Source organism: Antennarius striatus, chromosome 6 (genome assembly GCF_040054535.1).
Source record: "Antennarius striatus isolate MH-2024 chromosome 6, ASM4005453v1, whole genome shotgun sequence".
Classification (NCBI taxonomy): domain Eukaryota; kingdom Metazoa; phylum Chordata; class Actinopteri; order Lophiiformes; family Antennariidae; genus Antennarius; species Antennarius striatus.
The window spans coordinates 10,166,199-10,187,524 of NC_090781.1; the positions used below are offsets into that span (position 1 = coordinate 10,166,199).

A 21,326-nucleotide genomic window follows, 5' to 3' on the forward strand; every position below is an offset into this window, starting at 1 on the left:
ATTTGTCACTGTCAAATTTATAGTTGTGGTGGAGAAAATAGTATCCCATTCCATTTCGTACGAGTTTTAAGACAATATATTTAAAGATAATGTTTTAATTTTTACTCTTTGTTTGGGCAGCCCTTCATGATAGGAAGTGTTTTACAGAGGTAGATATAAAAAAAACCCAGAAACTGTTGTTAACCTGTCATACACGGTTAAACCAAAAATATTATTATATTTTAATTTTTTTTGTGTGTTGTTTTTATTCTATTCCTAAATATTATGGAAGAGTCATTGTAAATGTCTGTGGATATGTATAAATCATAACTGTAGCATGTCCTTAATTAACAGACACTGGGTTGTAATTAAAAATCTTGCTGCTGTACTGTAACTACAAGAGAGAGAGAGAATTTGTCAGAATCCTAATGCACTTCCTGCTAAACAGCAGATGTGGGTTTGATAGGAGCCCTTAATCTGCTGTACATTAAGCCATTGTAGCTGACTTAATGCGTGACTGCAGCAACGGGCATGCAGTCAACAGCTCAGCTCCTAATGGAGGGACTTATTTACACCATTAGGCACTGGTTTTGATTTAAAAACCATTAACGATACCATGAAGAAAAAAGCACACGGTGAATGAACAATAAATTAGCATAACACAAATTCCTTTTTTAGAGGAGAATTAGATGGAAAGTGAACTCACAGAACGGGCTGCTTGGAATGATGATAGGGTTTGAAACATGACAGAGAGAGATGGAAAATTAAGGAGGTGGATGAAACACGGTGTGACAAAGTAAACGCAGTGATAGGATGGAAAAGAGGAAAAAATGGAGTGAATCGGGTTTTCATTTTCTCTGATAAAAGCAATAGCGGTTGGATTCATCTGAGACTATTTAAACCATGGAACACAATGAGGGAGAAAAAGGGCACGGGGAGGGAGGAGGCGAGAGGAGGGTGATAAAGAGACAGGAAGAGATGCAGAGAGAGTCATGTCTATTTAATACATGGACCACTCTCTGGCAGTGAGCTAAAGCACACATCTACCAAACATCTGTCAAATGGTGTAATCCATACGGTTTAGCATAAGCTCCTGGCAGGACCGCTGGACAGAGACTCACAAAGATACACTGATTTAAAAACACCAAGCATTGGACAGGAAATGTGAATCTGCATGATACCGTTGTCATGTGACTGGATGTTACCTTCATGTATATATGTGCCTCTCGATACGAGAGCCTTTTTATGCATGCATAAGTATGTGAGTCGGTGTGCTTTCAAATACAATATGCATGATGTGTTTCTTACCGTGCACCTGCAACATGGCCGAGGCCTCCGTCTTCCCCACACTGTTCTCAGATGTGCAGGTATACATCCCTTCATCCTGCTCTTTCACTCGGAACAATCTGAGGCTGTTGCCGTTGCGGATTTCAAACCTGTAAATGAGAAAAAGTGAGATAGTGAAACATCTAAGATGTAGAGAGAGGCAAAAAATGACTATACTAATCTACACAAAGCAAAGAAAATCTGCCAGTGGAACAGATAAAGTCATCTCCTCTTGTCAATCAACCTATAGCAGGGAGGGTTTCCAATCGGGGACATTATCTTTAGATGAATGGGACGTGTCTCATCTGCCTCAGATATTGTTAGTGGATCCGAAAAAATTCTTTTAATGGTGGAAAATCAATTTTTCACTTCGTCTCAGAAAAACAACTTTCTTATCTTTTAATACAGAAGTTGATTAAAGGTAAAATGAATTGTGCCATGTAGGCTTACAGAAGCTAAGTCAAACATTTTCTTCTATGAAAGGAATCCAGTAAATCCAATCAAAGTATAATTCACTTTATTTCATGGAGCAAAATGGCAAAGAAACCAAAAGATAAGAGAAATAAAAGGGAAAAAAAGACTATAAATAATAATACCCAATTTTAAAATAATGAGTATTATGTTTGAAATGTATTCACATTATTACTGAAAAATAAATGAGAAGATTCAGATTATATTATTTAGAGTGAATATGGACCTACATGCAAGAGAAGTTTGACTATCTGAACATAAAGACAGGGATAATAGCTGCCAAACAAGCCAAATGTCTTTTTTTCTGTTGTCGTTTGGTATCCCTGTAAACAAATGCAATGATCTGTGTATTGTTATCAGTGAGAGCTTGTTACCATTGGACAGTTTCTATTTTCAAATTTAGCAAGCTGGAGAATGTTATGAATTTTATAATCTCACTTTAAACTGGCCCATGCTTGCATGCTAAATATCAAACTACGAATAAAATCACTTCAAGCAATTAGTAAGCTTAACTTTGGGGGGAAAGTGGGAACAGACTATTTAACATACAGATCTTAACATTTGATCTTTTTTTTTGCAGATTAACAAGATATATATATATAAATTGTCATTTTGTTAAACTAAACTGAACCCAGAAAAAAACAAAAGCATTTTACAAAAGGGTTGAAGTAACTTGACTACAAGTTGTGACATTCTTTTTTCATGTATAAATGTATTATTCTTTTAAATCTAACATCAGCAGCATGTGGAATAAAATAACTTGACAGCTTTTGATGAATGACTGCATAGAGAAAGTATGGTAAAACCATGTTGCATTCATTAATCAAATAAATAAAAGATCTATAAAGTGTAACTTCAGTTCAGCATACAGCTTAACTTTCATTCAAGTTGTAATTCTTGGCTTTAGAATAATAGAAATTTTTTTTAAAAAAACGTGATTTTTTTATGATCTAGAATAAATATACATTATACTGTGTTTGAATAGAACAACAGTTGAATCTGGTCCCAGAATAATTCTTCCATGTGATGAGTCCTCTTTGCTCTTTTCCATTTATGAATTGATATAAGCAGACGGACATGAATTAAAGAACAAAGCTGCACATACATTATCTGGGTCACATGACTGAATAATCCAATGCATGACTGTTCTATTCAGCCTCCAAAGATCTTCACTGTATATTAATGGCCACCATCTCACCTTCCACGGGGTAGTTCCCCTTCCTCTCGGCGCCATCGGATAGTTGGGGCGGGGTCACCATGAACCTCACACAGGAAGTCCACTGTTTCGTCCTCCATGACCACCTGGTTCACCGGTCTCCGTACCAACACAGGACGTTCTGCAAGAAGACAAAAGGTTTCAAACAAATTCCACTCATTTACACCCTAAAAGCGTCATCTTACAGCAAAATGCCAAATTAACTACAATGGCTTTACAGATCCTCAGTCATCCTACTGTATTCAACATTTCTTTCAACAATATCGTTCTATTTTGGAGACTGTGCATTAGCACCACAGCTAAACACTTCCTTTGTTCGATTATATTAAATCAAATCACATCATGATGTGTGACGTACGGCGTGGCAGCGTCAACATCCTCCCTGACATTTTACATCATGCAGCCCTTGGTAAACATACACTGTCAAAATGTTCCACGCCCGTTCTATTGTTGGCCTGTTGGTACAGATGTTAACTCGCTCTTGTACTACCTCAGCTGCCAGCTCAGATGGGAGCAGCAGTGAAGACCAAGGCACAGGAAAGACATAACAGCCTTGAACAGGCTGTCTGTCTGAAAGGGGCGTGTGTTTTCACGTCTGATTGTTTCCTTCTCTGGTTCTCATGAAAGTGGGAGACTTGGGGGACGGGGCTCTCACGGAGACAACACATAAATTGTATTTAAAATAATTATAATAATATGAATAAATGGAACAATTTGAACCTTAATTATTTTTGGCATATATCCTCAACTCCACCACAATTTGCTGAATCCTCCTTGTGCACCCACTTTGAAAAGACGTTCATCAAAGAACTTGCTGAACTTTATGAAATTGGGAACTCACCGTACACCACTAGTTCTGCAGGATCGCTGTCCCTCTCTCCAACCATGTTCGTCCCAACACAAACATACATGCCAGCATCATTCTTCTTAGCGTGAGAGATCATCAACTTGCCCCCACGCATCTGAAATACAGACCATAGTCCTCAGTGGGTTCTGATACCACATAGATTCAACTCAATGCTATCACTGCAGTTGTAGCAATGTTTCAAAATGAACACATTAACTCATGTTGGTCCACTACACAGTGTTGGAATGTGACCACCTGTGATGTGGACATAACTCAGTCATCCTTCCATGTCACAGCTACAGCTTTGGTGCGCTGTTACAATGGAACTCAACCATATTCTAAAATGTTATTTAATGCTTCATTAATACTGTAACCAAGCTAATCTTCTAAACGTTTAATACTTCAAGTTAATTCCGCAGTCATTTTTACAAATTTGTTTTTTTATTAAGTATTTTTTTTATAGTGTGGTATTCAAACAATGTCCTTCAACATTTAGAAAAAAGTTGCCCTCCAAAACCCATCAGAGATAATGTCCAGCTGTTGATTTTACACATGAGAAGAGAGGATAAAAGTGGAAACAGATTCTGAGGCACTTTCCAGGCCGTAGAAATCCAAAGATGTCAGCAGTGAATTATGGTCTATTGAAACTATTGTCATCTTAAATGGGTATCTCTGCCATTCTCCTGGACTGTTGAATGCAGGTAATAAAAGGTTGGTTTTTAAAAATAACCCGAACAAAGGCAATAGTATCTGAGTTTTAGTATTCTTTGAAAACACATGTGTTGTTAAAAGTCATTTTTGACACACATTCGCAAAAAATCAACAAAAAGTTGGGACACTGTGGTTTACTTTGGATAGACAAAACGATCACCAGGTATAGATTCATAGAAAGACAGTGGTCTAGTCGGGTTTCATGGCATTTATTCTTATTTTCCGTAAAGCAGTGTGTAAGAGGTTTAATAGTTATGTTTGAATCCTATTTGTTCTGAAGTCAGAGCTTGACTTGCACCTCCCAAGCCCACTGTTTAAGCTGAACTCACAGAGATACGTTCATCCTTGGTGCTGACTCGGATGTTGTTTCGTTTCCAGGACACGCTGGGCTCAGGGTGACCACGTGGAGGCACACACTCCAACACAGCCGGCTCACCGGCAGCCACTACCACATCGCTTGGGGCCTGCCGGAAATCATCCCTCAGTACTAGAGAGGAGAACACAAAGAAATCTAATTAGTTTCAGAAGCTCTGTCTGTATGCTAAACAATGGCAGGAAATCCAACCCACAGATCGGTGAGATGCAGCACTGACACATGGCCGCTATATTCAAAAGAAATGCCAATTTGTCATTTATGCTGGTGTTCTTGAGTATACCACCTTCTTGAAGGGGGTTGCATGAAAACAAGCTTATTGAGAGAATGGCAATTATTGTGTTTGTATGTGCATGACTGCTCCAATCCCCTGCAATGTCCTTGTTAACACTGTGTTGTCTCTGTGTTTTCCTACGACTGTGCCCTACTCTCCTGTGAGGGCAGATGAATAATGCACATCTTTCAGTCCAGCATGAAGTAAACAAATAAGATCATATTCATAATTTAATCCATGTATGAAGGAGAAAAAATGGTCTCTGTATTAATGAAAAGATTGTGTTTCTGATCCAAATGCTGTCTTGCACACCCGTTAAACTCTTAACTCAGACCCAATTAAATCAGCATTGAGTAAGAAAAAATTGTCCTCATGCCACCCCTGTAGTTTGGACTCCACCATTCGGTGGATGATTACATAACAAGATGACTTTTGACATAGCACCCTTTGATACCACATCTTCTAATCTCCTGCTGAGATTGACAGATGAGAGACTCATTGTGAACTGTGAACAGGAGCCTTCCCTTCAGTCCTACTACATCATGGAAGCTAATACTCAGATGCTGACAGGCTCACTTTTTTTCCCCCTAGACACACAAATGACATAACTTGTACTCCAACACTTGATTTTTCAGTACATCTAGTAGCTGGAACCATTTGTGGACGATCACACTTATAAATGATGAGAGACGATCTGCATCTCTGTTAATCTAAAACCAATAGCAACAGATTCAAAACTGTCCTAAAAAAGTAATATCTAATTACAGCTTAGCAGCTGAAGTAAAGCAGCCAAAGGGTCAAATCAAAGTAGATTCAACATGCAATGAAGAGAAAAACACTTTGCAAGCTGCAATAGTGAGCATGTCTGTAAAACAAGTTAACAACACTGAGCCAAGCATTACTTCTAAAGCCAAGTACTGTATTATTGGTAGAAGAGACTTCCATTGTTTTATGATGTAAGGTTTTACAGGTGTACAGGTAACATGACAAAATGTCTCTTTTGATCCATTTCTGGTTAATTGTCCAAGCTGATGAGTAGCACTTGCAGTTTTATCAAAGTCTAACAGCATCAGAATTTCAGCTCCAAATAGGAGTAGCTTCATCCAGGTAGTCCTCAACTTACAAACACAACTGGTGTTGACAGGTTGTTCATAAACTGAATTATATGTAAGCAGTTATTTATTAAAATTCAACCCATTTTTGCAATTTCAGGTCATTTAAATGCTGTTACTACTTTAAATACAGAAGTGCTATTCCCAAGGATTACCAGAAACATTAACAGGATATAAAAATAATACATAAATAAATACTGTACTGCCATAATGTAACTTACCTTTACACTCCAACCCATGGGCCGAGGGTCAATTGGTACTGGGCCACACAGAAAAATACATAACTTACATTATTGAGGTTTAATGTGATAATCCCAGAGTTGACTGTCACAAGCTTCAGCTCTGTGTGTAGTAGCACCACATTAAACTCCAGCAACTCAATTTGTGAATCAGTAAAACATGGAGAGACACGCCATTCTCACCGTCAAGCTGAGACAGAAGCATTACCTTGCTCTGACTCAATCAAAGCTGAAACTCATGCTATTCAAACAAGGATGTCACATGTTCAGACATGAGACAGCATAAGCACTTGACCTGCCTAGATGGTGACTACTGGACTACTTGTGGATAATTTACTGCTCATTCTATAATCTCTTCCTTTTACACAGGAACCTCATTTGACCTGCAATAAATACAGATTATTGGGACATTTTAATACCGGAGTTGGGAAAAGTTCCTAAATATTGTTATTCTGAGCAGCACTAACTTTAACAACAGAAACAAGGCAGTCAGCGACTGCAACATCCCGTGAAGGGTAGGTCAGGGTACCCTGAAAGTAGCACCTGACAAGTGTATAGCTTTGATCTTTCAGGGTAAGTCAAAGCTATGCACTAGCTTTGACCATAGATCAAAGCTAATGTATAGGTAGATCAGAACAATAGCTTTGATCTATGGTCTTACTCAGACTGGCTTTCTCCCTCGTCTTTCTATCTTATCTGGTTCCTGAGTGTAAAAAAGTTTAAATTTGACCCTGACCTGGTTTTCTGAAGGTCAAGGTCATCATCTCACTTCCAACCCCTTTGCTGCCCGAGTAATCTGCTTTTTGTGTCATCTTTCTACCTGCAACGGTTGCAAACATATTTGGTGGACATACTGACGGACGAACGGATGAACGAACGGACGAACACTGACAATTACAATACATCTCCGCTTTGAAGGATGTAATGACTTATCAGGATTAGGCTACATTAACTGTAATCCACCTTAAATAAATTTATCTCAGCTCTAAGATCACTGTAAACCAATTACTAAATCTATGCTGCATGAATTATCTACCAACAAGTCCAACAGCTCTGTAGATAGATAGATAGATAGATAGATAGATAGATAGATAGATAGATAGATAGATAGATAGATAGATAGATAGATAGATAGATAGATAGATAGATAGATAGATAGATAGATAGATAGATAGATAGATAGATAGATAGATAGATAGATAGATAGATAGATAGATAGATAGATAGATAGATAGATAGATAGATAGATAGATACATATTGTATTAATCCCGGAGGAAATTGTACATGGCATATATATAAACATGGCATAAATACATGAGAGCCCAGCCTTCAGTATTCACACCCACTGGCTTAAATAACATCTCATGTGAAATGACTTTATCACAGCTACTTAAAGATGCAATCATTCCTCCCTCTGATTTGACGGCTCAATTTGTCTCCGGTAAACAATGATGAACATTCCCAAACCGTACCGAGTTGAACTTCAGGTCTCACGGACATCAGCAAATCTGTACTTTACACATGAGTCTCTAAATTATTTGCTGATATGAATTAATCAATCACACATGCCTTCATGATAGGAGCTTCACTGAAGAAGGAGGAGGTTTACTCTCTTCACCAACTGGACAATAGGTCTTTATTTTATTTAATGCCGTGGCATTTAGGTTGAGGAAATGTGATGAGACCTCACAAAATGAAGGCATATTCTTGAGTTTTATTTGTTATTAAATGTCAGCCGCTGTCAGACATCTCAGAGACGGTTTGGGGACCTTATGTAGTACACAGGCATATGAACTCAAAGGATTTAGCAATGCACCAATATATTTGTCTGCTAATATGCTTGCTTGTTGGTGTCAAATTAGAATAGTTCTGGTACCTCTTTTTTCATCCTTAATAACTTTAAACAACTGTTGTACTTTAAACAATTGCAAACACGACATCATAAAGTTGAGCACCATTTAATTCATACGAGGAATTAATTATCACCATTAACAGAATTATAAAGAGTGTGTCCCATCAGCATTGATTTCAGCAGTACTGTAATCCTCCTCCTCGTGGAATAAAGCAACCTCTAAACGTCGTCCCCCCGGTCCGATCTCTGGTCAGAGTTGGATGAGTCTGAGGACGATGTTCACACTGCCAAACTCACTCAACCAGCTACAAAGACTTTCAGACCGATTGTGGCCCTGATTACAGAACAACAGTTTGACAAGAAGCTCCGTTTTACTTCAATGCTTTTCCCTTATATTTTAAGAGAGCTTCATATTCATAAGACTGTACAAAAGATCCTAATTCGCACAGATTCAGAAAAACAAACTGTTGTATGTGCGAGGCCACTAGTAAGGGGTATTAGCTACTGAAAATCAACAGCACAAAATAACTCCAGCCACCTGCTTACAAGCACATTATGATCCAGCACAGTGCATGAGCAAACAAAGTGGTGACGGTGAACGCATGCTCGAAAACACTCCATTCTTTGCTGAGTGGGTGATAAAGTGGGCTTATTGCTCAGAGTGACCCTGCATCTGCTATTGTTTCTGTTGTTGCTGTATCATGCCTGGTGCTATGTACATGGTTATTGGATTGCAGCTCACCTCTGGCTAGTCATGAATAGAAACAGGATGCATGAATAGAAACAGCCTGGCAATGTTGCCTCTTCAGCACAATTCAAGGTCGTCAGGCTTGAACGTCATCATTCCTCCAATGATTTTACATTACCCTGGCACAGACACGACAACTATGAGTGTGGGTGGTCTCTGCTGCTGTAGGGGTGACCAGTCAGAGCCTCCAGGGTGGAAGAGGTCTGTCAAGGATTATTTGTTCACGCAACTTGTGTGATCAATTATTTCTCTAAAGCAATATGTTCTCAGGCTCAAGACTACTCTCAGAAATCAGTCACATGCAAACAAGCATCACAAAATCGTACATATAGACGTTCAAACAAATCAGAAGTTGGGACACAAAGTGTGTGGTGCATTTTCATACTCCCTGGAGGGAATACACAGAAAATGAAATTTATGAACGGTACTCAAAACAAAAAGTCTTTGCAGAAATTACAGCAAAGACAGGAGAGGGCATGGCCAGAAGAGACATTCACTCAACACCCACAATGCTGTTCACTTGGCTGTTTCAAATGCTTTGCAGAGCTGACGCATTAATTGACAGCTCCGCATTTCACACCTCTGTCCGTCAGGACTGGTTAGAGCAGGGGTATCCAATTAAAAGTCACAGAGGTCCTGTTATAAAATCTCCTCTTAGTAAAAGGCCCGAACCCAAGTCTAGTTTGTGTCTTATAGCCGGTCTCTATATCCGCATTATCATTTATTATCAATTTTCAATGGAGGATATGTTTAAGTAAGTGCACAGCTAGCTCTTTTACCTCACCATAAATAAAAGTAAACCCAGGTAAATACATTTCAAGCCTTTATGTTAGGTTGAAGAACACACAAACCTCAGAATTCAAAATAAAGTGCAAAAAGAGTTGAATAATATTTTTTCTCGGAAATTAAAGACATCCCAGATTAAAGAACTGAAGGCCTACACTTCAAGTAAAAAAACATTAACATGTTCAGAAAGCATGAATAAAAACTGGCTCTTTCAGGGGAAAAATGCAAACAAAACTTTCTTCATGAGACAAAGGGGCATGTCGGATGCCAGTCATTTACTTGTACACAAGTAACTATACACAAGGTGTGCACAGGCACACCTTGACTGTTTGGCACAGCCCCCCTCTCTTCTCCTACCATGACAAAGTGGTGGGAAAAGAGAGGGGTGGTGGTCTCTGTCATGTGTGGTGAAAAAGACCACTGGATCTCTTTTATTGCTGCATGTATGTCCTCTCCTCTTGTGTGTGTTTCATAGTGGTGTTACACTCAGCAAAGAGCTCCTTATCTTTGTGAAGGAACCTGACACACACACACAAGCTACAACTCATCAATGTCCACAAATATGCATGGTGCTCTCTGAATAGCTGCATCAAGATGTTAATATTTCTGATCTTCTGGTTGCTGTTGAAGCTGACATTGGGAGTTTTTCCCACACATCTCATTTTTCTGTTTTCCTTCAAACAGTTTTTAAGCACTACTTCACAACTGTCCCATCACTAAAAGATGTTTTATGTTGCCCCAAAATCCACAATGCCTTTAGTGAACATTCATTTTCATTTTTCTTGGTCATTTTGGCCTCAGCTCGGACTTGAGCGGATAACTTTGCTCAAAAGCTCTGTGCTTTGTTTCGTAGTTGCGCTTTACGTTATTAATTATTTAATTAGTGCTACGTGTTCAGACCATATGAGGTAAAATGGTTTTAAACTGCCTGACGGAGGAAAAAAACATAAATTTCCAGGCCACTCATTGTTAACCAACCGTTTTCCTCATTAACCTCCCTTCCTCTGTGCTCCTGTAGCGGTAAACTCACAGCGGTAACGGCAGCGAGCTGTCTCCCTTCCAGGTGTGCTGACAGAGCAGGGTAAAGAAACGATCTGATTGGCTGAACTGAGTGGCGATATTACCGTAATAACTGGACGAGCAGCGCCCACCGTCTGTAGCCGCGACCGTCAGTAAAAATGCACCAAGAAAATCTGCTCTAGTGAATTTATCATGGAGTGGTCACGGGTCCGGACAGAACCATCACGTGGGTTAGATGGTCACACAGAGACCTTAGTTTCAGGGCTGTGGCGACTGAAGCGAGAAAGTTATAGGCAGAAAGAAAGCTAATCCCGGAACACACACACACACACACACACACACACCTTTAACATTTAAAATCCAGGGTCCCAGGGCGCAGACTCCCAAAAAGTAGGCCATGTGAAGGTTTAAACACAAACCAAAACGCAGAACATATCCCTGACATCACTTCACCCAAACATTGGGCAACAAGAGCTCCCAGAGTTTATTTGAAGCTGCGTTCATTTGCACCAATGTTAAATCTTGCTGTGCCCAACACACGCTCTCATGGATGTCTTTATGTGTTGATGATCCCTCCTTTGAATTTGAAGAATCTCCTCATTAACACTGAGATGGACCCTCTGAGCAGTTACCATCCCCAATTTAACTTCTCACATACATACAGTACATCTAAGACTTCTGATTGAACTCCTATCATCTCTGTCCGTCCACATCGGGTTCAATGTGAGAAGAGTGACTTCAGGGCAGCTGAGGTCTGACCCTGTTTCTGCAGAGACTAGCCCTCACATTTCCCAAAGGCTCTTTCCATGAGCTTAAATAACAGCAAAGCGTAGATAAATAACTTTCATCATTATTTTCCGTGGGTTCTATTCCAAGAGACCATCCATTTTCATAATTTTAATATTTCAGGGACATACAGATTAGGAGATTTAATCTCCCAGAGAATATTCATCACTTGATTTCTAAGTGACATTTATCTCTATGATATTAGTGCGGAGAGGAGCTCCAGGACTGCAGAAAGGCCATCTGTTAGTGTTTGGGTAAAATGAACAGAAGGAGGGAGGGAGATTAATCACAAGAAAATAGTATGTCTGGCTTTCACACTGAATGCATGTTAAGCCGAGTAACGTGCGTTGTTGAGAGAGGTCTTTTAAAATTATGACTTAATCTAAACTGTCTCAGCAACAAGGTTAATTATGGAACACTTCACAGTGGATTTGCGTACAACAGGGTGACAAACATGACATGGAATGAGTCTGACAAACAACAGGAAACTGGCCTTGTACTAAAAAAAGAAATGACATCAAGAATAGGAAGAAGGTGGCATCGACTTCAGAGACGTGGAAGGTTAGCAAGCAAATTGTTTTCCTGGTTCATCGGTAAGGAAGGTGGACAGAAAGGTGAGAGGACAGCCAATGTGTTTGTGAGAGCCTGAGATGACCTCCTCCCACTGTTCATTTCTTTCATAGAGCAGTAAACCCGTTAGGGAGGTGGTCTAAACCCATTGCCATGATACTGCCCTGTCACAGCTAATGGAGGCTTTGCCTACAAAGAAGAGAGATTGCTTTAATCCATCCATTGTCTGATTGTGATGATGGGGAACCAGAAATGACTCTGGGGTAAATAGCCTTTTTGAAAACCCAGTGATTACAAATGGCTTCACTTTCTAAAAATGAGATGATGTTTCAATTACAATAACACATCCTGCATTATCAGTGCTATTTCAGAGCTCATAAGCCATACCGATGGTGATCGGCAAAATTTCAAAGTCAAACAATTCTTCCACCCAAGTGCAAATTACTTCTGAGCTATGAATATAAACCAGATATGCCAAATCACCCGAGATGATACAGCATTGTACCCTGTTACAGGACAAAGCAGAGCACATGAAGCCAAGAAACAGGCTGCAACCAGAAGTTTGATTCCTTCATAATCTCTCATCAGGAGAGCAACATCTGCCTGTAATGCCTTTCAAACAACTTCCATTTTTTATTTGTCCTACTTTATTCTAATCCTGCAACACCATGCACTGTGACCTCACTTTGAGAGGAAAACTCATGCCTCTGAAATATAGACGCTTCTGCTATTACCCTGGCCATTTTTAGCATTATTTTAGAGCAAAAAAAAAAAGAAAGAAAAGGTTTTTGAAGAATGAAAAAATAGATTTCAGTCTACTCCCACAGTGTCATTATTCTGGCTTTTCAATAGCCAGCTAACTCAACCGGTCACTAGAATCATACAGTAAAAAAGGAAAGAAAAAAAAAAGAAAAATGACTGCTGCTGGCATTTATGAGCAGAGCAGGCCTCTGATACGAGGGAAATAGAGCAGCATTACAAAAAAGAAAAAGCCACACACAATTTGTGGACCTCAGGGTGTGCAAAATTCATTGAAGCATAAAAACATCACCTCATCTACAACTGTGCAGCAAATAAGAAGCCCAAGCAAGAATTGTCCTCGGCTGACAAAGATTTTATTTCTTGTGGATGACTCCTGTTAGTATGACGGACAAGTTACACAATGTTCGTTCTTCTAAATGGGACGTGCCTGATGGAACATCAGACCTTGAATGAACTGAATTGTTCTTATTTCTCCTGATCTCTGACACAGCAAAAGTTATGTTGAACTACGTTTGTTATCTTCCACGAGTCATTAGTATTAAAGTAGCTATGTTACATTTATACATTTATTCATATCCATTCAATTCAGTAGGATTGGCTGGAAGACTTCATAGGTATATCTCAGTTATGTCATTAATTGGTTCCAAGAGACGTGACATAAGGAGAAAAATAATGTAAGTTGAATTAACTTGTCTCCAGGCTAAACTGAAAATAGCCATTCCCAGATCTGTAGTGTACTTTATCATTTTCGATGGTATTTAGTTAATGTGAGTCAATTTTACGCTTACAAAGAATGACATTTTATTATTTGATATAATACAGAAGAAACATCATCTCGTACGTGTTCAGCTGCTTCTTCCACATTGGATCACGGGGTTTGCTATGGGTTAATATGTTTTAATTCTTATTTATTGTACAGTAACATGATATTTGTTCTTTTAAGAGTTTACTGGTAATTTTGAAATTACCATATTTGTGACAAACAAAAGTCATGCAAAATTATGCAAACTTGATTTTTATTTTTCCGTGTATTTTTCGAAAACCGCCTTATAATCGAGAACAACGTAACTGGAAACGACTCAAGCAGAGGTACATCTGTATTGTATTGCCTCGAAACTCGAATATCATGGGATCCCAGATGCTGCAGTATCTCTGGGGGTGAACGGAGCAGGAGGCTGGCCTGGGTGCCTGATGATTGGTGAATCAGTCAAAATGCTTAATCCCTGTAAATTAAAGTCACTTATAATATTTTCCTGATTCAGTTTAACAGAATTTCAACCTTTACTTGTAGCAATTTAATATTGTTTCATCAGTTCGTTCAACTATTTGTATTAGAACGTCCCTCTTTGAGATACCAGCAGCCGACTGGCTTCATATCATTCTCATGCCTCATATCTTCATCATACCGAGATGATGACACCTAAAAGTCATTCCCTTTCCCAGTTAACTTGATGATCTGACCCAACCCTCACATCCTTGTGTTTTATGCTGCTGATTCAGCAAAACAAGACATTTGATTTTGAACATATGCAAACTCAAATACCTGATGTAAACATGTTTAACATAAACCAAAAGGTTGTTGGTTCTAAAAATACTGAGTGGTGCTACATCTGTCATTTTCAGACATGACTAAAGTGCTGATGAATCCCAGAGCACTTTAGATGTTTTATCATTTCTCATTTTGGTCCAGTTTTTCATTCATTCCCCTTGAAAGGAGGAGATGCTTGAAGCGCAACATTAAAGCTGTGATTATGCTTCTCTGATGAACTGATGTCGATCAGCAGCATGTGTTTCTCTTATGTTTGGCCAGGCCATATGGGTGAGGGTGAGCATTGTGAGCGATGGTCTTTGAGGTCATTCAATATATCATGACATATGGCAAGGGAGGGCAAATGTCTTTGTTGTGTTTCAGTTGAATTACAGCTACTCAGCTTCCAGCTTTCTGTCGGTTCTGTTGCATTTTGTCCGTGAGTGAAAACATGCACAAACACACACACACACAAACACAGACCAGATGAACGCATTTTGGTATCTATCTTTTACATTGAGCATGAATGAGCTTTAAATCATGCAGTATAATATATAATGCATCACACTCTGGCTATTAATGTGCAATGAGGGTAGTTAAACCAGGTTAGAGTCAGCACTCACGCTTCTAACATGTAGACGTACCAACAGTCGAACAGATGCGTTGGTATTAATTACTGCTCAGTGAGTTTGAAGGCTCTTCCTCCTCCCACCTGTTGTCCCTCACACACAGCCACCACCGACACACACATTTCTGGAAGACCACCAAACTAAAACTGGCCTCTCATTAACACTGCACACGTCCCCCACTACCCTCCCCGCCACAGCTAATTGGGTCACTATTTACCCCACAGTCAGCACAACCTCCCTAACTGGGGACTGGCGCCTTAGACCAGCACCATGCTGCCTTAGCATATGCCCTTTGCTGGCCAGAGGCAGTGAGATTAGAACAGAACAGGCACTAAATAATGATGTTAGTCACTCAGTGTCTGCAGGTGAGTCATCCTTTTATTATGCTGCAATTTCCAGTAACACATAATGCTAAATTTCAGCGTCAATAATTGAAAAGGGCCTGCATGAGAGTATGTGCCTCATACTTTATGCAATCTTAGCTGCAGCTGTTTGTGGTTTCCATTTTACAGTATATTCAAGGCAGTCGTACCTATTTTTGAACATTATTGTAACACAGACTGGCAGTAAGGAAGCCTCAATATGCTCACAAAGCTGTACCCAATTGGCTGTTTTGTGTTTTCTTCACGAGGACATTCAACCTTTCTAATCTAATGCTCTTTCCGCTAATCAACCCACTGACTAATCCTGTTCCTCAAGCCAAAGGAGTGCTCCAGTTCAGCCCAGGGCCAAGCCACACTGGCACAATTAGGAAGAAAGCAAGCCAATTGCACGTGTCTCTGACTGGGGAAAGAACATAACAGATACAACTCCTAGTGGGAGCTTTTTACTTCAGTGCACTTCCATAAAGATAGAAGAAAAGCTTGTGCTCTCCAGCTGTACTCACTTCTTCATCCACAGACACCACAGCTGTGCTGCCACATATACGTGTGCACAAACAATGTTGTTGATATGTACACAGAGGACTCTCCATTGATATGATCAAGATTCCGGCCACCACAGAGGAAGTCTTCAAAAGTCGGTGAAGTCACATCAAATTCAGGCAAGCAAAAATGAAAAAAGAGCCTATATTCTGTTGTCTCCAAAGTGCCGATATGCTGCTGGTGTGTTTCATGATTCGTCAAATTCATATTTTTGGAAATACACTGTCATTTGACATCACCTTGAAACTTGGGATATTTAATAACGATTTTTCTCCATTTTTTCTTATTCTATAGACATGAAGCTAAGGAGCTCTTATTTCCTGCGTTAGTGTGGGCATTAAGTCCAGCAATTAGTCCCAATCCTCCTACAGCTTTCTGAAACACTTGATTTTCACAGAAATCATTTTAAGTGTATGCATTCACTGGATCTGACAGACAGTAAGTGCAGAAAAAATAGCCCCCACACCCCATTACTGCTTTTATATCAACTCTTCTGCTTTTTGATTAAATCAGCCACAGAAATCCCAGCGTCAGGTAAGCAGCTTCTGAACAAAACAAAAAAATAGCAGCCAATTTGGCCGAACTTCATTTCTTCATGGTTCTGGGATGTTTGAAGTCTGAACTTTGTGTGGCCCACATCCTGAACATTTGTTTTGTGTTGCTGATAGCTACTAATATTTTATGTTCTCATTCTGTTCATCAGCCTCATATCAAAAGACCTGACTTTTCCCTAAGAGGGTGCCAGATAATTCCGTCCTTTCTCTGTGATGCTAGTGTTCCTAGTTTTCTCTCAGCTGCCTGCCCTTTTTCAGTGTTTAAGGACTTGAGTCATTTTTTGCACTGCTGTTTTGGTTGTCATTTCTCACTCGTTTTTTTTGCCTGAGCAATAAAACTGTTGATTTTTACTTTTGTGTCAGTCTCTGCTCCTTGGGGTCCAGACTCAAACTATCCTTAACAGAACCCATTGTTGCCACAGCATCCTATATTCTGCAATGAATCCTCGGGCTAGGACTTATTACAGGATTTATGTCTGACATCTTTTCAGGCTTTGCTTCATTCAGGATGTTTGTTTCATATAATTATTATTCTTAGGCACAGCCAATACTTCAAGCTGTCTGACAGGTGCAAACAGATCTGGGACACAACTGTGAAGCTCACAGCTCACTACATACTGCACACACATGCACATCACATATCCTGTATAAATGGACAGGCATGTGCACAGACACACACAAATACACATTTAAGAACTATAATCAATAATGTGGAGGCTTACTGGCAACATCAAGTGAAGCATTACGACTAATGGCTTCTCCCAGGTAGTTGCGGGCCACACAGGTGTAGACGCCTTCATCTGGTTTGCTCCGGCGTCCGTGGACGATGCGGAGGAAGAAGAGGGAGCCGCTGGGCAGGAGCATGCGATGAGAGCGGGGGTCATCTTTGTCCGTCTCCACGCGCTCGCCATCTTTATACCAATCTATGTTCGGGGTGGGTCGGCCTTCTGCCTTGCAGTTGAGGGTGGCAGGTTCCCCCTTAGACACAATCAAATCTGAGGGGTTCTCCACAATCCGAGGTGCGTTGTCTTCCAACCGTGGACGGGACCCTGTAAAGTGGAGATGAAACCGCTTTATCCACCCTTCTGACTATCGAATATTCATGAAAACATACAAACTCTTTGTAGCAGACTAGACAGAGGCAAGAGAGGAATGCTTTTTGGAAGATGCTTTTTGTCTGCAGAATATTTTTGAGTGCGGTGGAGCAGCAAATCGTGGGTAATCTCTCTTTGAAGGTTGATTCTGAGCTCAAGGTAAGACATCATGTTTTTCAATAACATCTTGTGCCTTTCAGATCACATCCCTTCTTTTCTTGGTAAATTTTGCAGAAAGCCCCATCCTTAGTGATGGAGACAGAACATATATATAGACACCTCTTGCACATAGGATGCATTCACCCATGTGATGTGGTAATGGACAGGCTCTGTGTCAATCAGGATTGCTGTTGAGATGATAGTTGGTAGAGAGTTGACAACAAGACTATGGGCAGGCCTGCATATTTAAGGGGAGGAAGACCAAAGTGTAGGGAAAGAGAAGCAACATGGATAACCCCCGTCGTTCTCTCCAGAGACCCTTTGCCATCTTCCTTGTGAAAGACACACTGCTTCAAGTCATAAGGTAAGCTTTTAGAGCAAGACCAAAGGTCTCTGGCAGTGTGTTACAGTTACAAAAATGAATAATTCAAAGGCTGCTGCTTTTAGTTGGGTTCTGAGGAACAGATGGTCTCTCCCTCACTCTCAGAAATAAAAAAATAAAAAAGAAAGAAAATGAAATGGTCACTGTGCCACTGATTATTGCAAGGCTTTATTTTCAGCACATAATCTAGACTGCATGAAAATCCTCCATTATTATTGGAGAGGAGCAGTCCAAAGTAACCTAATGACACACATGTTGATCCACATGCTGCTGTTACATTATACTTAAGTCTGGGGCAGGCTAAACCCTCACTTTTCAGCTGTAAGCAGATTTATGTCTTTTCATGAAATGATTTTCATCCACACAGCCAGGAGTCCCCATCACAAAATAAACCTGAGGAAAGCTCCCAGAGAGGGAGCTAATGCCCGGGGTCAGAGCCCAGGACATGCAGGATATGGATGAAACAAATCGCGGGATAAAAAAAAAAAAAAGGGCCGTAGCACCTCCAGACAATCCTGATGAAAAAACACCCTTTGTTTACAAAGAGACGCGAGCATAAATCATGTCATACCAGGGCTTTCAGATAAGCCTTTAAAATGTTATAACGGACTTGAGATTACAGTATGGTATGGTATATGTGAATCCTACATATTGACACGTTAGATGTTTGGCTTTGACCACAGATAATTTGATAAGCGTCTTTGTGATCCAAAGATGTCCTCGCATTGAACCGTGTTTTTAAAGCACGCAAAGCAGGCAATAAGGTTACATCATCCTGAAGTCCCTGTTGTCCGTCAAAAATGGATTTTGGCGCAACTCTTTAATGTTGCAGCATCACAAACTTTGTATACTTGGAAACAAAAAGATTTAAATTTACGCTACACAGTTTAAAAATATTAAAACTTTATAACCCTAGTTTGAAATGTAAGTTTTCTGTTTAAAGATCTCCAAACCCAAGCAGATATTATCTTTATAGTGCCACAGACATCATAGGAATACTTCGTCACACTGGGCAATAATTTATTGCTCAATCACTCAAAATTTGTAATAGCATTCTCCAATGGAGGACAGTATCTATAGCCGATGTTTGGTTTTCTAAATTTATTATTTTACTTGAATAATTTACATCTTGTCATATTAACAATCAAATGAAATATTTGTATTTATGAAAAAAATAAATGTCAGATTATCATTATAGAATTTAATGTTATTATTACAGTCTTGTGTCAAACAAGACAAAGTTAAGAATTCAACTTAAAGAACCAACACAAACACTACACTATAAACTATGAACAGGATAGTTAGAGAGAGTGATGGATGGACGGATGGATGGATGGATGGATGGATGGATGGATGGATGGAGGATGGATGGTTGGATGAATGGATGGATGGATGGATGGATGGATGAATGGATGGATGGATGGATGAATGGATGGATGGGTGGGTAGGTAGGTAGATACGTACTTACAAACATACATACATAGATTAGATTATTGTATATGCATTCCATTTGGTGAGAGCATAATTTTAATGAGTCTTCTAAAGTATCTAAACCACTCTGATACTTTGCAGCTACACTAACACTGTCCAGTGAGGGGTTGTTAGCAAGTGTTGGTGTGTGCTTGTTATACCAACTGTCACACATCAAAATCGATGCAGCACAATATCCACTAGTTGCACAGAGAAAGAGCAAACAAGAAGAACATTCAGCTTCAGGTGGCCAAAGCTCACTGCTGACAAGCAGCTCCTGCAGCAATCAGTGATGCTTCCTTGACACCAACATTTTTTTTCTTTTTGAGAATATTTTTATAATAATGTTGACTTTATGACAGGATGATTGTGGTGCAGTGGCTGAAAGCACCTTTACATTAAAAAAAGAGGCCATCAGCCCTGCCTGTGACATGAAAACAATACACATCACTGACAATAATGAAGATGTCTGTGAAGGAACAATTTTAGTCAGATCAGAAGGAAGGCCCATTATAGCAGCCAGCAGCTCCTCAGTGTTTCTAAGTCCATTTAAGACTGAAGAAACAATTTTACTTTACAATGAATGAGCTGGCAAGGACAAATGTTTACTGTGAACTGTCACAAACTTATAAAAGAAAGAGTTTAATTTCAAAAAATATTATTATTATTGCAATTTTAACTTCACATCGATTCAAATCAATCGAGTCACCCAGGTGATGTGAGTCACTTCGAGCTTCTTCAAATGAATTTGTATGTAGCAAAGGAAACACAAAACCAGCATTTACCATTGAACAGACATGAGTAGAGAAGTTAAAAAAAGGAGAAACAAGGATTGTCAGCTCCACAGCCTTCCATAGATGATTTTAACCAAACAACAGATACAGAAGGGTGAATTGTTCCAAAAAGAATGTTGTAATTTGTTTTTTATCGCAGTGGTGGGCCGTCAGGGCCTGCAAGGCCTTCTCTACTGGCCTAAAAAATATCTGAATCAAAGACTGATGTTAATTATATTTTGTCCATGAATAGTTATTAAATAATTCCAAATTGTCTGTCAGCTTCCTTTCATTGCTTTTCACCTGGTTTCACTGCTTCCAGACGTGTGTTTTCATATTTAAGCTTTTAACCAATCACATTTCAGCCATTACTTGTTGCCAGGTCAGACATCTACCTGGACGCCTTCAAAAGCCATTTCAGAGGGTGGACAGCATAAAATAAGTGTCTGTACAGCTGTTGCTTTAACCAATCACATTTAAAGTTGGCGCCACCAACGCCATCTAGAAAGCGTACACAACCTCAGCGTTTTCACACCCCCTGATTCTATAGTGAGAGCTTGTACTAGCCAGAGCTAGACAACTGCGTCTGTAGCGAGCTGCACAAGCAAATATATTGTTGTGTTGACTTAATAGCGTTTTTTTCCACCCACAATGGCTGAAGGAGGAGAAAAAATGGACTTGGTTGCAGATTTACTTTCAAAGCCATTTTTAAGACGGACTTTCCTAGAAAAGCTAGACATC

At 39.6% G+C, this 21,326-nt stretch overlaps 1 protein-coding gene across 2 annotated transcripts in view; it reads right to left on the minus strand.

Annotated features, from left to right (window-relative positions):
* zgc:77784 (uncharacterized protein LOC402947 homolog) overlaps nt 1–21,326 on the minus strand; it is a 59,413-nt gene that overhangs the window by 24,793 nt on the left and 13,294 nt on the right. For both annotated transcript variants that reach the window (XM_068317147.1, XM_068317146.1), the window contains exons 2-6: nt 17,430–17,756; nt 4,880–5,037; nt 3,834–3,954; nt 2,975–3,113; nt 1,288–1,415 (exon numbers count right to left, since the gene is read on the minus strand). In XM_068317147.1, coding sequence (XP_068173248.1) covers nt 1,288–1,415; nt 2,975–3,113; nt 3,834–3,954; nt 4,880–5,037; nt 17,430–17,756 — 873 coding nt within the window. The remainder of the gene's footprint in view (nt 1–1,287; nt 1,416–2,974; nt 3,114–3,833; nt 3,955–4,879; nt 5,038–17,429; nt 17,757–21,326) is intronic.